The following is a 15,798-nucleotide window of genomic DNA, read 5'->3' on the forward strand; positions in this document are numbered from 1 at the left end:
AATTAAATTATAAGTTCCCTCAGTAGAATGTAAGCTCCAGGAGGGCAGGAATTTTTGCCTGTTTCTCTTCACTGCTGTCTCCCCAGAACAGTGCCAGGCAAATAATAGGTACTCAGTAGCATTTGTTAAATGAATACTTTTTTTTTTAACATTTTTATTGGAGTATAATTGCTTTACAATGGTGTGTTAGTTTCTGCTTTATAATGAAGTGAATCAGTTATACATATACATATATCCCCATATCTCTTCCCTCTTGCGTCTCCCTCCCTCCCACCCTCCCTATCCCACCCTTCTAGCTGGTCACAAAGCACCAAGCTGATCTCCCTGTGCTATGCAAATGCTTCCCACTAGCTATCTATTTTACATTTGGTAGTGCATATATGTCCATGTGTCCTCCCCGTGTCCTCAAGTCCATTTTCTAGTAGGTCTGTGTCTTTATTCCTGTCTTGCCCCTAGGTTCTTCATTACCTTTTTTTTTTTTTTTTTTTTTTTTAGATTTCATATATATGTGTTAGCATACGGTATTTGTTTTTCTCTTTCTGACTTACTTCACTCTGTAGGACAGACTCTAGGTCCATCCACCTCACTACAAATAACTCAATTTCGTTCCTTTTTATTGCTGAGTAATATTCCATTGTATATATGTGCCACATCTTCTTTATCCATTCATCTGTCGATGGACACTTAGGTTGCTTCCATGTCCTGGCTATTGTAAATAGAGCTGCAATGAACATTTTTTTATTTTTAGTTACTAAGAAAACACTTTCCCCTTTACTGTCTTAATTTCATAGTACATCTGAACTAATTGTTCTTCCTAGCCTCACATTCTTTTTGGAAAGAGGCAGTGTGTAACTAAATGAATTGAATTGAATGTACTTCTGGTGAGTGATCTAGTTCAAGTCCTTTGATCTTATATGCTATTACTTCCTTCTGAAATTTATTATAATAGTAGTTTTCAAATGTTTGACTATGAGGACTCCCTTTTCAAACCAATGCCCACATAGTTATAGTTGTACTTTTTGTATCAGTCAGTGGAAAAACTACATAGTGACAAGAAGCCATTTATATTTTAACAGTGGCCATAGTATCTTCAGAAATTTGCAAAATAGAGGTTCTAATATATGAGACATATACTTATTCATTCTATAGTCTGTGTATGGTGGCTGTATGTATTACTCATGGGCCCATGGCAGTAATTTTGAAAGCCATCAGGGGTTTGGAGACAGTAAGTTGGGCACTATGTAATTATAGTATCAAAACCGAGGAAGACTACTGAAATGTAAATAATAGTATGAAAGTTTATACCCAAATCATATTTTTTTAATTCAGCTCCTAAACCTATCAGTTTCTTTTAAAGACTGAAAAATATTTTAAAAATCAAGTTTATATGTCTTTTAAAATTTACTTATTTGACATTATTTGTTTTAGCAAAAAATCAGAAGCAAACTAAATGTCTAATCATGCTTAATTAAGTTTTGGTATGTTTATCTGATAGAAGTTAGGTGGCAATTGAGTATGATTATTAGGCATTGTAATTCTTATTATCTGACAGTTTTAAAAGTAGGATATATCATCAAGTATTCCTAAAGATGTTGACTGTGATTATATGAACGTAACTGCGATTATATGTACATAACCAACAGCGGAAGTTGGGAAGGGGTAGTAGTGGTTGTGCTCAGATAGAGGAATTCTGGGGAAGTTTTTCCTCTTTTTGAAACACTTATTTATCAGTTGCTGTGTGCCAGGCAATATTCTAAGCTCTTTTCATGCCTTAACTCAGGGATCATGAAACTACAACGCATTTGGAGCCCTTTGGGGCCTGTTTTTTGTGGCCCAAATGGTTTTTATATTTTTTAAGCATTTTTTTAAAAAGAAGAAGATAATGTGATAGAAACCTTATATGGCCTGCAAAACCAAAAATAGTTACTCTCTGGCCCTTTACAGAAGAAGCTTGCTGACCCTTGATCTAATTCATTTTATCCTTACAAGATTCCAATAAGGTGGGTCCTATGAGGAAACTGAGGCACAGAGGGCTTAAATTACTTTTTGTCAGTGGCGTTCACTGTTTTTAGAGCGGGTTGCAGGCCATTTCTACAAACTTGCTAATATTGTGTTTCTTTGCAGTGTAAAAAGTGGATAGTGGCTCACATGTCAAAGGATGGCACGGTCACGCTCTAGATCCCCCAGGTGGAGGCACAGGTGAGCAGTCCTTAGTTTAGCAGCGTAAGCATGGGTTTGGGATGTGCTTCGACTTTCAAATTCACCAGTATTGTTAAGAACCTATTTTAATAAGCTCGTGGACTTGGTTATTCACAGTAGCTGCTTTATAGTGATCGACCTTATATTTCTAGATTCTAGGACCTGACAGCTTTCTTTAATTATGGCTGGCAGCTAGAATTAATCCATAATAAAAGAAATGCAATGGCCACAGAAAGGAAGACTGAGAAACACCTTTGAGAGTGTTATATATTTTGCATCAGTAAGTGGTTTAGAACTCTTCAGTGTATATTCAGTTTAATTATTTTCATAATCAATATGTTTGAAGAAATTGGGAGTTTCCTATGTCTTCTTCTTCATGGCAGAGTAATAGAATTTTGAACAACTCAATTATAAATCAACTCTCCTCTTTGCTTGTTGGTAGTATCAATAGTATATATAATTAGATTGGAACAATTTAACCAGTTTTTACTGTATACCTGCTATAGGCAGGTTCTGGGGCTACAAAGGCAAATTTGTGTACAGGGCCTCAGCAAGCACGCAGCCTGACTGGGCAGATTGACACCATAGGCAACTATGATACTGTAGGAAAAGTGTTGTGCTACTACTGACTGGGACAAGGTATTCTGGATCCACAGGGAGGGAATAGTTCTGCTTTTGTGGAGGGGAAGGAGGGATACCAAGAAAGTCTTCAAAGGAGAGATGAGATTTAAGGATGGGTAGAATTTTTTTTTCTTTTTTTTGGCCTCATCGTGTAGCTTGTGCACTCTTAGTTCCCCGACCAGGAACTGAACCTGGGCCCTTGGCAGTGAGAGTGCGGAGTCCTAACCACTGGACTGCCAGGGAATTCTCAATGATGGGTAGAATTTTTAAATGCAGAAAGAGAGAAGAAAAGTATTCCAGTTAAGGGGATGACAAGAGCAAAGGTGCAGAGCTGTGAAAGTGACTAGTACATTTTAGAACTTTAAAGAGGACCACAATTACATACGCAAAAGACAGATCAAGATTTTTCATGTTAATACGGCTTGGTCATGATGCTTGTTCATTATGATTCTCCAATGACTAATCAATCATTTCTTCAACAGTTTTCATTTTGTAGTTCACAAGACCAAATTGTAATGGGGAGGAACTTCAGAAAGAAAAGGGAATGCAAAGAAGCAAATGGCTTGAACATGGAGGGCCTCACAGAGGTCATTTTGTTTCACCCTTTTGTGGTAGGCTCTGGTGAAGGGGCGCAAAAGACCCTGCCAAGCTTAGTGCCTGATTTCTGGATGCCTTCTCAGGACTCTTTGTCACCAACTGTAAAGGGTCTGATATCTTACCCGACTTGCAAGCTAGCGCATTAGTGTGTCACAAGGCACTTTTGGATCAGAGACAAAGGCCTTTATTACTCATATGCAGCAGGCGACTTGAGCTTCATGTTTCTGTGCTCCCCTTACCTCTAGTCCCCTGAGGGTGGGCGATGCTGACATAGCTGAGGAACCCGAGCCCCATTAGGGACAGCAAGCAACCCTGCCCAGCCTTTGCCTTGGAGGAGACATTATCTTGTTATCCTGGACAGCAAGCACATTGGCCCTCTGCCCCTTAGGGAAGCCCTATCCCCATCTTCCCAGGCAGTTTGCCTTGGAACAAAAGCTCAGGAGGCATGCAGAGCACAAGACATCCAAGGAGAATTGTCTCCCAACAGACTCTTTGGGTCTCTTTTGTCCCTTTAGGAGAACTAAAAATAATAGCCACCATTCCAGCAATCTCCTTCAGAAGAAAGGGGCTCTGTACAATAGAACCCTGAGATGAAATATAATATCAAAGCAGTATTCCATGTGAGGTAAGGATTAAAGTAAGAGATTGAGTTTTTCATCAGTCTGGAAGACCTCAGCCTCTGGCTGCCAGCTTTTCTCCTTAGCAGTGGAAGAGATGAAGTCTTCCAGGAAGTCCTCGGAGGCTCCAGTTGCTTCTTCCTGTGAAGAGGTGCAGCCAGCTGGATGACGGAGTTTCTACTTCAGCTAAATAATGCACTTGCCAGTACCTCTAGCTTGGTGACTCTAAAGGGAGATATTGGCAAGTCCAGTGTATAAATCCCAGTATGTACGTGAGGAAGATAAATCAGCCTCGTTTCTCGTAGGAAGGACCCAGACATGTCACCAAAAGGAAAGGCTTTTGCTCCTGGTTACTCCAACTCCGTGGCAGCTGCTGCAGAGGGGGCGATAACAAAAGCTGCAAGGGTAGCTGCCTCATTGGTTAGAAGACATTAAACCCTCAGGGAGGAAATTGGAAGATTGGACAGGTCAGATGGGAGGAAAGGTCCCCAGGTGCCAATTTGAACTTTGTTGTGTTCCAGATAGTGTCACTCCTCTCTCTTAACCTGAAGTCTGGGTAACTCAGGCTGTTTCCCCAGATACTCCTAGGAGCCTTCCTCCTCAGTTGGAATGAAAGGCTCCATGTTGGCAATGCTGAGGTATTGGAGAAGGTAGTTACAGAAAGGATGTGCTGTCCCTGGAGAGCATTATAGCTGCATTAAAGCACACATTCACCAAAGTTACAATCTCTGGTTCAACAGCACACCTTTCATTTTATATGTAAGGGGACAGGTCTGGGAAAGAAAACTTATTTATGTTAGTAGTATTTACGGAGGGACTAAGCATGAGGTCCATGTCTTTTTTTTTTTTTTTTTTTACATCTTTATTGGAGTATAATTGCTTTACAATGGTGTGTTAGTTTCTGCTTTACAACAAAGTGAATCAGTCATACATATACATATGTTCCCATATCTCCTCCCTCTTGCATCTCCCTCCCTCCCACCCTCCCTATCCCACCCCTCCAGGTCACAAAGCACCGAGCTGATCTCCCTGTGCTATGTGGCTGCTTCCCACTAGCTATTTACCTTACGTTTGGTAGTGTATATATGTCCATGCCTCCTTCTCGCTTTGTCACAGCTTACCCTTCCCCCTCCCCATATCCTCAAGTCCATTCTCTAGTAGGTCTGTGTCTTTATTCCTGTCTTACCCCTAGGTTCTTCATGACATTTTTTTCTTAAATTCCATATATATGTGTTAGCATACGGTATTTGTGTTTCTCTTTCTGACTTACTTCACTCTGTATGACAGACTCTAGGTCTATCCACCTCATTACAAATAGCTCAATTTCGTTTCTTTTTATGGCTGAGTAATATTCCATTGTACACATGTGCCACATCTTCTTTATCCATTCATCTGATGATGGGCACTTAGGTTGTTTCCATGTCCTGGCTATTGTAAATAGAGCTGCAATGAACATTTTGGTACATGAGTCTTTTTGAATTTTGGTTTTCTCAGGGTATATGCCCAGTAGTGGGATTGCTGGGTCATATGGTAGTTCTATTTGTAGTTTTTTAAGGAACCTCCATACTGTTCTCCATAGTGGCTGAACCAATTCACATTCCCACCAGCAGTGCAAGAGTGTTCCCTTTTCTCCACACCCTCTCCAGCATTTATTGTTTCCAGATTTTTTGATGATGGCCATTCTGACTGGTGTGAGATGATATCTCATTGTAGTTTTGATTTGCATTTCTCTAATGATTAGTGATGTTGAGCATTCTTTCATGTGTTTGTTGGCAGTCTGTATATCTTCTTTGGAGAAATGTGTATTTAGGTCTTCTGCCCATTTTTGGATTGGGTTGTTTGTTTTTTTGTTATTGAGCTGCATGAGCTGCTTATAAATTTTGGAGATTAATCCTTTGTCAGTTGCTTCATTGGCAAAGGCCCTCTTCCTCCCACCCTCTCCACTTACTGTTCAAGGATGTAGTTTTTGCTTCTTGATATAAACTTAGTAGAGAGAGTAGACAATCAATTGGGGAAACTGTGGGGTCAGTTTTGGGTCTGAGTTTGGATTTATTGTTCATCATAAACTCTTGGAATCTAATTTAATTTCAGAGGTTATGTTCAGTTTTCCAGAGACTCCTACATATTTACTTGTGTGAATCTAGCCCTCCTTCTGCTTATTTCTTACTTGACCATTGAACCTGATGTAAGCTTTTGTTGACTGGCCCTTTTGCCAGAACTTTGCTGTCAGCAATCTTCCAAAATAGATCCTGCTGCATACCTAAGCTGGTCCTCCTCCAACAGGATGGGTGTGCTCAGCTCATTTTGATATGCACATGGGGTACATTAGTTAAGATGAAAAGAGTATGCTTGTTGAATCGGGCGGAAGCATAATCAGACTCCCAAGTGAACAATTTAGAATGCAAATATCACAAATTGATGAATTTAATTTGAGTGGAAGAAGCAGGGAAAAGCAAATGTTTTATTTGGGTAAGTCATGTTAAGACAAACTTAGTCTATTGTCTTTGAATGGACTAAACTTTTCTGTATTTGTTTACGTAGGTCTTTATCACCAGTACCTAGAAATTCTGAACACTACAAGCAAAGACCTGAGCATTATGGCTATGAATATAGGAAGGATCCAAAAAGACCTGTCACTTGGAGAATGGACAATGAGAAACATGGACAGAGTAAACCAAGGATTCCTTCTCGTGAAACTCTACATTACCGATCTTATGAACATAGATCATCTTCCCCAAACATAAGAAGAAACTCTTTAGAAAATTTTTATACTTATAAGCCTCCCCAAGTATATTTACCAGGAAGAGGGGATGATAGTAACAGAAGATCTCAGTATATGCCCAAATACTCAGAAGGTGTACTCTACAAGGAGCACCAGAGGAATTGTTATCCCCAGAAAGTGCAAGGAAGGTATTTTCCTGATGACCACAGAGTTAGAGGAAGTGGAAAAGGAGGGAAACCACCTCTGAGGTCAATAGCAGATTCTTTTAGATTCGAAGGACAGTGGCATGAAGATGAATTGAGGCACCAGAGGATACAAGACGAAAAATATTCTCAGTCACTTAGAAGAGGCTCTGAAGATTTTGAGAAAAGGAGCTCTTTTCAGACGAGGTATAGGCTAACATTAAACCTGGGTAATTTGGTATAAAGACTCAAGTAAAAAAAGTCTCTTTACTTTGTGGTTGAAGATAACCACCTTGAAAAGCTTTTGTCTAAAAAGATTAAAAGCATTGTAATGTAGTTTTGGTCCACTGGTAGTAGTGAAGTGTTTATTTTTAGAGTGAATCATGTTGATGGCTAGAATATTAAAAAAAAATGATGCTATTTTCCTAAGTGCCTTGTGCATCTATGAGTTGGCTTCAGGGATTATAGGTTAACTTGCCACTGTGCTCTGCATTTAAAGCCATGTTGCCCAACATTCCACACACATAAATTCTCACTTCTCTCTAGTGCAAGTGTAAACTGCTTTATGTCAACACAGGTATCCTGAGGATCGTGATTTCAGAAAATATGGACACACATCAAAAAGACCTCAAGATGTGGAGAGGTATGAAAACAGAGAGCCTCCCAGGAGCCCGCAGTGGAAGTCCAGGCATTTTCTCCCTTCTTACCAAGAGAAGAAAGATCAATGGAACCTTGGACCCCAAACTCTTCGATATGCTCCGAGGGAATTCCCAGAGACCAGTTCAGCAGCCAAGGTATCCTGTGACTATCGCCACAAACATCGTAAGACCTCAGATGGGGACCAGGACTTTTATGATGGAAGAACTCAGAAGTACTCTAAGGAGGAAGATAGAAAATTCGGTTCTCAAAAAGGCCCTGTAAATAGAGAGTCCGATTGCTTTAATGCTGGAAGAGGGAGAGAGACTGAAGGTGGGCAAGTCAAAGAGCCTTTTAAGCCATCTAAGAAAGACTGCACTACCTGCACTCATTCAGATAAAAGCGACGTTGGTTTGAGACCCTGTAATGACAAACGGAAGGACAAAATAAAGAAAGAAGGGGCTGGCAGAAAAGAGAGCAACTCTTCCCATAACCGACTTGATAAGAGTAAAAAACTTTCTGACTCGAAACCTTCATCTTCCGTTCTTCGGAAGAAATCACTTACAGTTAAAGTAGATGTGAAGAAAACATCCAGGTATTATCTTTGTTTTTTTCTATAACTGTTTCTGCCACCTTTATTTGAACCTTTGAAAATAGAATTAATGATGTGTTTAGAGTTCGAGCTGGGGGGCGGGGATTGCCTGGATTTTTCAAAAAAGCCCTCTAATGGGGATGAATCCCATGATTAGTAACATGGGGTGACGTCATGTCTGTTCGTTTCCACGTTTGTATCTCAAGATGCTTTTTGGGTGAAGGGCATTCTATGGAGTTGTTCCTCTTCATGAATTTACATGTTTTTATGCTGCCAGATTTTCTATATCCACGGATAGGCTGGGTGGTGCTCAAGGAGACCCGTTCCTTGCTTAGTTTCTCAGAGCCTGTTGCCTGAAATTCAGAGAATTTTTGACCTGGAAGGGACCTTAGCAGACCCTGATTTTATAGAGGAAGAGATTGAGGCAGTGAGAGATGAAGTGACTTATCTAAGTCCGTGCCTGGGGCTCAAATTCACATGTCCCCTTGTGACTCAAGGAGGTGGATGACTTAATGTGGTTCTTGCTGCCGTCTCAAAAGGAGTGGTGCTCAACCGACTAGCTTCTCCTAGGTAGAGGCAATTAGGCTAGAGTCTAGAAAGAGGCCTATTTATAAGACATTTGGTTTAGCTCTTGATTGTTTAACAAAAATGACTACTTTTGTAATAAGTTATATTCTCCTGCAGTGGATTGCATGCTTTTTTCTATTATGAATATTACCTCTTTATGGATTCTGAGAATAATAAGGCACTGACACTTGGATGTGTCAGCTAAGTCTTTTTGTTACCTTAATACACTACCAGTATGTGAATTAAAAAGTGAAGGACCATGTTGATTTGGTGTATTTATGTTCACCATTGACTCATATCTGTATTTGAATCAAAAACTAGAGGGAACAAAATGTGATGGTGAGGGAGGTAAACCCACAGTCTTTTTTTTTAAACAGAATATATTTTGCTTCTTTCCTTAAAGTTAGATATGGCAGTCCCCCTCCCTGATATTTTTCTTACATTCATTGTACTTGCAACAAATATTTTAAAATATACATATGTATATTTATATGTACACAGAAAGAATTTATAAATACGATTATATTAAAGAAAGTCGGACAAATAGAAGGGCGGGGGAAATCACCCATAATCCTACTATCCTAGGACAATTTTATTAATATTTTAGTACAGCTCCTTTTTTTTTTTTGCGGTACGCGGGCCTCTCACTGTTGTGGCCTCTCCCGTTGCGGAGCACAGTCTCCGGACGCGCAGGCTCAGTGGCCATGGCTCACGGGCCCAGCTGCTCCGCGGCGTGTGGGATCTTCCCAGACTGGGGCACGTACCCGTGTCCCCTGCATCGGCAGGCAGACTCTCAACCACTGTGCCACCAGGAAAGCCCTACAGCTCCTTTTGTTGTTTTTCTATGTATACCTGGTTGTCATAATGTTGTATTAATAATTTTGTATTCTATTTCATATAATATGTCTTAAGTCATTTTGTGCTATTATATTTCCTATTAGTTCTTAGTCTTAAGAGCACAAAAGCTGCTGTAAGCATCAAGTTTAAGGATGTTACCTTAAGCTTTTTTTCTTTCCAACATTATATTATGAAAATGTTCAAACATACAGAAAAGTTGAAAGAATTGTACAGTCAATACCTATATACCCACCACCTAGAGTCTACAGTTAAGATTTTACTTCTGTAATCACATATCTGTTCATCTATCATTCCATCTTATTTTTTTGCTGCATTTCAAAGTGAAATGCAGATATGAGTACATTCCCCTTTAAATATTTCAGTATTTAATATTTGTTTACAGTTTTTTTCCTTTTGAGGTAAAATTACATACAATCAAATCACAAAAATCTTGAATTTTTAAACAAAAGTAAAAAAATTTAAAAATCTTGAATTTTTCAATATTTAATAAAGTGTTTTATACTTAAATTAGAATTAATAAATTGGCTGTAACATTTTTAAAGAATGCTAGAAGTACCAAGTTTGAAGGATTTTATTTTAGTAGACCTCATTAGAGATGCTAAACACTGTTAATTTTATAATTTGATATTGAGAAATAGAAGCTTGATCTTCATCATGTGTCACCAAAATGAGCTTCCTAAAATTGAGGCTGCTGTAACTTTTGTTTTAAATTTATAAACTGGGGCTTCCCTGGTGGCACAGTGGTTGAGAGTCTGCCTGCCGATGCAGGGGACATGGGTCTGTGCCCCGGTCTGGGAAGATCCCACGTGCCGCGGAGCGGCTGGGCCCATGAGCCATGGCCGCTGAGCCTGCGCGTCCGGAGCCTGTGCTCCGCAACGGGAGAGGCCACAGCAGTGAGAGGCCCGCGTACCACAAAATAAATAAATAAATAAATAAATAAATTTATAAACTGTCCTTTTATGAATTTCATGACCCATTAGTGGGGCCTGTCAGTACGTGTTTGAATTACCTGTCAAGGACCTGTAGAACGGCTTGTGTAATAAAGAGCTTCACTGTAAGTCCTTTCTATTCAAAGACTTGAAGAATAAATAATTTAATAAATATATGCACCTTTTCAGTATGGCAATGCATCATAGTCAACAAAAATCTTTCTCTCTGATTATAATCATTAATTGATGAATGAGTTGTGGAAGAATTTTGTGGGGTTGGATTTAGTTATATGTGGACTGATGAAGTGTCCATAAAACAAAGGTAGTTAATACCCTCAATAGAGCCATGTTCTCAACTGCTAACATAAATTAGGTTTTCCTCTGCTTAACAAGATTAAAATAATCATAGAGTGCAGAGAGGTTATTTGTTGGTTAAAATCTAGAGAGGTTTATGCACTTTTTTGGAAACACTAAGATGGTTCATTTTATGCATTTGTTTACTTTCTTAGCTTTGGTCAAGTATTGATATATGTTCTTCCAGTTATTAATGCAGTTGAAAACGTACGTTTATCACCTAGTGGTTTTTCTAGATTCTAATTTGTATCTAGAATAGCAGTAGGCAGACACAAAGCCGATATTCTAGTGACCTACTTTGTCAGAAACTGCGTTATCAGAGGTAGAAGTTACACAAGAGTCATAATTATATATTTCAGAATGAAATTAGGGAGTCACAATATGAAAATCTGTACTAAGGTTGTTATGAACCCCAAACACTCACTGTTGTATACATCTGGAAGTCTTGGGGCAGGTGAAGGGAGTTTTGGTTTAATGTTGGGTGGAGTAGGTGAGAGACTGAACCTTGGTCAGGCTAGGAAGGAGGTGAGAGGGAGGAGGAGAGCCTGCCAGTCTCCGGAGAAGAGTAAGCTGGGGCAGGTGGACCTGGACCGAGGCTCCTTTGACTTCTCAGGTGCTGGGACTAGGCATCTAGGATGAGAAGGTTGGCTAGTGAAGTTGATGTTAGACTGAGTGCCTCAGCCACATTTGCATTTAATCCTTTATTTCTCACTGAAGAGATATAGAGAGGGCCTCCCTACCCCCCACCCGGTCTTTCCCCATACTGAAAGGGGGATGAGGCGGGTGATGAGCCCCAGAAGACACTGGAGCCCACATGCTCTGAGGAAACAGCTGCTGCCTAGGCTGCAGAAGAGTGAAAAACCACAGCGAGCATTGAAGGAAGGTAGCCTAATCACACAAGTTTACCTTTGATGGGCATTTGGCTGGAGGCAAAATAAGCTGTGGGTGGAGATATTTTTGTGATACACATACCTGCTACCTTGCTGTTATGTATCACAAAAAAACTAAGGGTTTTTTCCCCCTAATATTTCTCATATACATTTTCGAAAATCAAAAATTGAAAGAAGTTTCCCTTTCATTCCTATGTTTCACCCTAGCTTCTCTTAGTGTCTCTTAGGGGTCCTAGTATAGGGAGATAAACATTCTGTTTGATGTTGGGATGCATAGGTTTTTGTCTTCCAGTGGGTCACTGAGCAGCTCTGTGACATTGGGCAGGTCACCTGGCAATGACTTTGGGGCCCAAATTAACCGGTAGTTCTTCCTGGCTCTGCGAGTCTGCTTCAATTGGTCATATGTTGATAACTGTTGAAGCTGGCTTGACAGATTCATCATAGGATCCTCTGAACTTTTGTATATATTTGAGATTTTCTGTTATAAAAAATGAAAAATTTTAAATTGGTCTAAACTAAGTAAAAAATTTTAAAGTAAGCTAAGAAAGTTAAAAAACAAAATTAAATTGGCCTCACAATTTTAAGTCTGTCATCTTTTTAGCTGAAACTCACCACTTCATATTGTCCAAGTCATTTTCCATTTTATCATGTATTCCTTCAGAGGGTATTTTTTGAGGACCTACCCTGTGAGACAATCTGTTATGGTGCCCTGGGACTATGGATCCACATAGGATTAGGTTTCTTCTCCTCTGGTCTGATAGACCATGGGATGACGTTGGTAATACCACGGCACAGTGGAGTGAATGTGTGAGGTGGTGTGCGACTCCACCATCCAAAGAATTGAGATTTACAGCTGCTAGGGTTCTTCATGATGATGTTTCAGGCTCTGAAGATAAATCCAGAAGAGAGCCCTGAGATATGTCTTAAATAGCAGCACCACAAGAAAAAAATAATACCTCTTCATATAACAAAAATCAATCAGATGGATACATTTTGGGGTGTGGGTGTACACGTGTATGTATTTACTTATTTATTTACGTCACTAACAGCCATATATCCAAAACCGCTCCACGGTTATGAGGGGCTTACAGATATTCTTTAAAAAATTAAACTCCTCTAACAAGATGGTTTTGAGTGCCTATTTTTAACTTCTCAGAGGAAAAGCTTCCATCTGACTTTTCATGCTCCCTGCTCTCAAACCAGACCTGTCGAGACGACTCCCTGCCAAGGCAGAAACATGGAGGAGTGATTATGCCGCAGGTTGATGCCACTGATGTGGTTTCCTTGACTCATCAGAAAGACTTTCATTAGAAGGCCCATATCCTTTCTCTCCTCCTAATTTGCTCCAAGCTTCTCACTGTGTATCTGGTAACTAGTAAGAGACATTTAGTGAAATGTCTAGAAGCTAGAATGCTAGAAGCTAGAATGGCCCTGTAACAACCTCCACTAACAAAAGAATTACAAATGCTCTCTGTTTAAAGGGGTTTAATGGTACAAAAAGCGTGTTCCATACCCAAAAAACAGCTTTAAAATTTTTTTTACAGGAGAAAAATAAGATGTTTAAATGGAACTATAAAAATGATCTATCTATAAGGGGAAATCAGTTGATAATGGTTTTTATTGCAGTCTCAGTTTCTCCCAAGACGAAACCAGCTGATAAAGGCTTCTAATTTTTCACCAGATAATTAGTAAAATTTACTTCTAATTTTTTATTACTGGCCTAACTCTCATCCCCACTCCAAGTCCAACTCTCAGTTCATAGGAGTGCTGTGGTATACTCTGAAGCTACACTTAATTCCTGAAATTTTAGTGTTTAAACTTGTTATCAGTTAAAAAATGTGCTCTAGAGACACCCCACAACAATATTTTTAATAAAAAAATATCAGTGATCATCCTTCGAGAAAATACACATGAAAATAGTATAACCTGAAATTTAGTCTTTTAAAAATAATTATACTTTTGCTATAAGGAAAAGTTTCTAGAAACTTCAGAATGCAAAATGTTCTAGGTATTTCCATTTATAAATTTAATCACCTCTTTGTTCATATTTTCCTTTTTATATTTCCCATGACATTACTGATCAACAAGTTAACAGTTTCACAAAATACCCCCAATACAATAGTTAAGCTGAAAAGATCAAATGTTCTCATTTGAGATGCATTTTAGACAGTTTTAAAAATTAAAATATAGCCAACACCTGTATTCTAATACTACATCTACTTCCGGTCTGATTAAATCTTCCAGGTTCTCTGTTCCCTCCCACCACTCCACCCCAGTTTTCCTTCTCTGTTTAAGGATATTTCCCCTGACATTCACTTGAGTGTTGTGCATAATAACTAAGAAAACATTAAAAAGCTACATTAAACCTTAATTTCCTCTTCTACACATTAAAATCCATCCACAAAACCAACTGCTTGGCAAAACAACAGTAACAAAAACCCAACCACCAAAACTAATGGATAATCCCCTGCCCTCTGGAAGCTTATAATAGATAACAAAATCTGTATGACACATGTAAAGTTTTCCTTTCTCGGTTTTCTTCCAGCTAATAACTATCACAAAGCACTTTCCGAGTCATTAGTTTGCTCATGTCTTCCTAAGAACACATGTAGAATTTTTGGAGTTGAGGTAAAAGGATTAGGGAGACTGACACTCCCTTAATTCAGCATCTCATTACTTTTTTCACAAAAGTCCCCTAACTGGCCTTGTCAACCGCAACACCCTTCCAAGACACCTGATAGAAGGCAGTCCTCTGGCGGCCAGAACTGAGCCTCCCACCCTCTCCCATCAGCTAATCCTGTCACATCAGGCTGGCAGTGTGGCGTCTTACCTTCACACCTCCTGCCCTCCTACCTTTCCCCAGACTGCTCAGATCACACAGCTCAAAGTTCCTAGGTGTGTTTTCTGCCTTTGTTAACCTATAAACGTAAAACGTCTTTCATCTCATCTCCACATGTCTAAAACACACCAACCTTCAAAGCCTAGCTCACACGTCAACTCCTGAAACTTGTGTTTCGGGAAGAGCCAAAAGCTATTCAGAGTTAAATGCAGAGGAGTAAGATGGGTATAAGCTGGTTAGTGCCATTTTGGGTCCAAAATGAGGAATAAATATAAATAATGAGGCATTTTCTTCTGTGACGCATAAACTGCCTCCAGATGAAGAATATGAGTAGTTTTAAGCAGGAGTAGCATTATTGGAATAAAGTAAACTTTCCCACTAAGACATTTGGAAGGATTATGTTCATAGGAATGCTTAACCTCTGGGATGAAAAGCAAAACAACCAAGACATCCATTGTCTCGATATCATGACACCTCCCCATAGAGCTATTGCAAAGATTAAATGAGATAATGTTTGTAAGCTCTGAGCCCCTTTGTTTGGCATGAATAATTGTTAGTTATATGTCATAATCATGGCTTTATAATGGTACTTAAAGGTCAGGAAAGCTCTTAATGAAAGTTGTAAAGATTCAGAAAGCATTAAAATGGTAAGATGGTTGGGGTTACATAATAAATGGTAGTATTTCTTTAAGGATATATTTAGGGTAAACACTGTCATTGCTCCTAATGATCATAACTGTGATAACAACTAAGACTATTTTCTGAGAGTTCAGTGAGACTTTGTAAGTGATTAAATTAATCTCAACAGAATTTGATTTCAAAATACTATTCTCAGCTTCTCATTACTGACATGGAGTTTTAAGGACTTTTATGAAGTCAGAGACGTTATTATGTTTGATATCAGCTTTTAAAGTATGGTAGTATTTCAAGATAGTGTAAGCTTGCTGGCTTTACAATTTTATGGACATTTGGGAGTAGAAAATAATGATTACTTTTTGCATATTGAGTGTCTTCAATGCCTTGCTGTATTTTTTGAAGTAAAAATTGTTTAGCTTAGAACTTTGAGGATTTTATTATTAAAGTGGCAAATATTTAATGATCTCTGATTTGAAAAGGAGAACTCAAAACCGTGTACCTATAGCTATTTTCTCCTACTCATTATTGTACATGTTTTATGGCATACAATTTAGTGCCT

General features: G+C 39.0%; 1 protein-coding gene across 17 annotated transcripts in view; it reads left to right on the plus strand.

The window, feature by feature from the left end:
- The window catches only part of BCLAF3 (BCLAF1 and THRAP3 family member 3), a 66,229-nt gene that overhangs the window by 15,910 nt on the left and 34,521 nt on the right, over positions 1–15,798 (plus strand). For 16 of the 17 annotated variants that reach the window (XM_060292379.1, XM_060292380.1, XM_060292384.1 and 13 more), the window contains 3 exons: positions 2,125–2,199; positions 6,576–7,145; positions 7,516–8,169. In XM_060292379.1, the coding sequence (XP_060148362.1) occupies positions 2,159–2,199; positions 6,576–7,145; positions 7,516–8,169 (1,265 nt within the window). In that variant the 5' untranslated portion in view covers positions 2,125–2,158. The remainder of the gene's footprint in view (positions 1–2,124; positions 2,200–6,575; positions 7,146–7,515; positions 8,170–15,798) is intronic. The other variant, XM_070044692.1, reaches the window with a different exon arrangement.

This window comes from Globicephala melas, chromosome X (assembly GCF_963455315.2).
Source record: "Globicephala melas chromosome X, mGloMel1.2, whole genome shotgun sequence".
NCBI lineage: Eukaryota > Metazoa > Chordata > Mammalia > Artiodactyla > Delphinidae > Globicephala > Globicephala melas.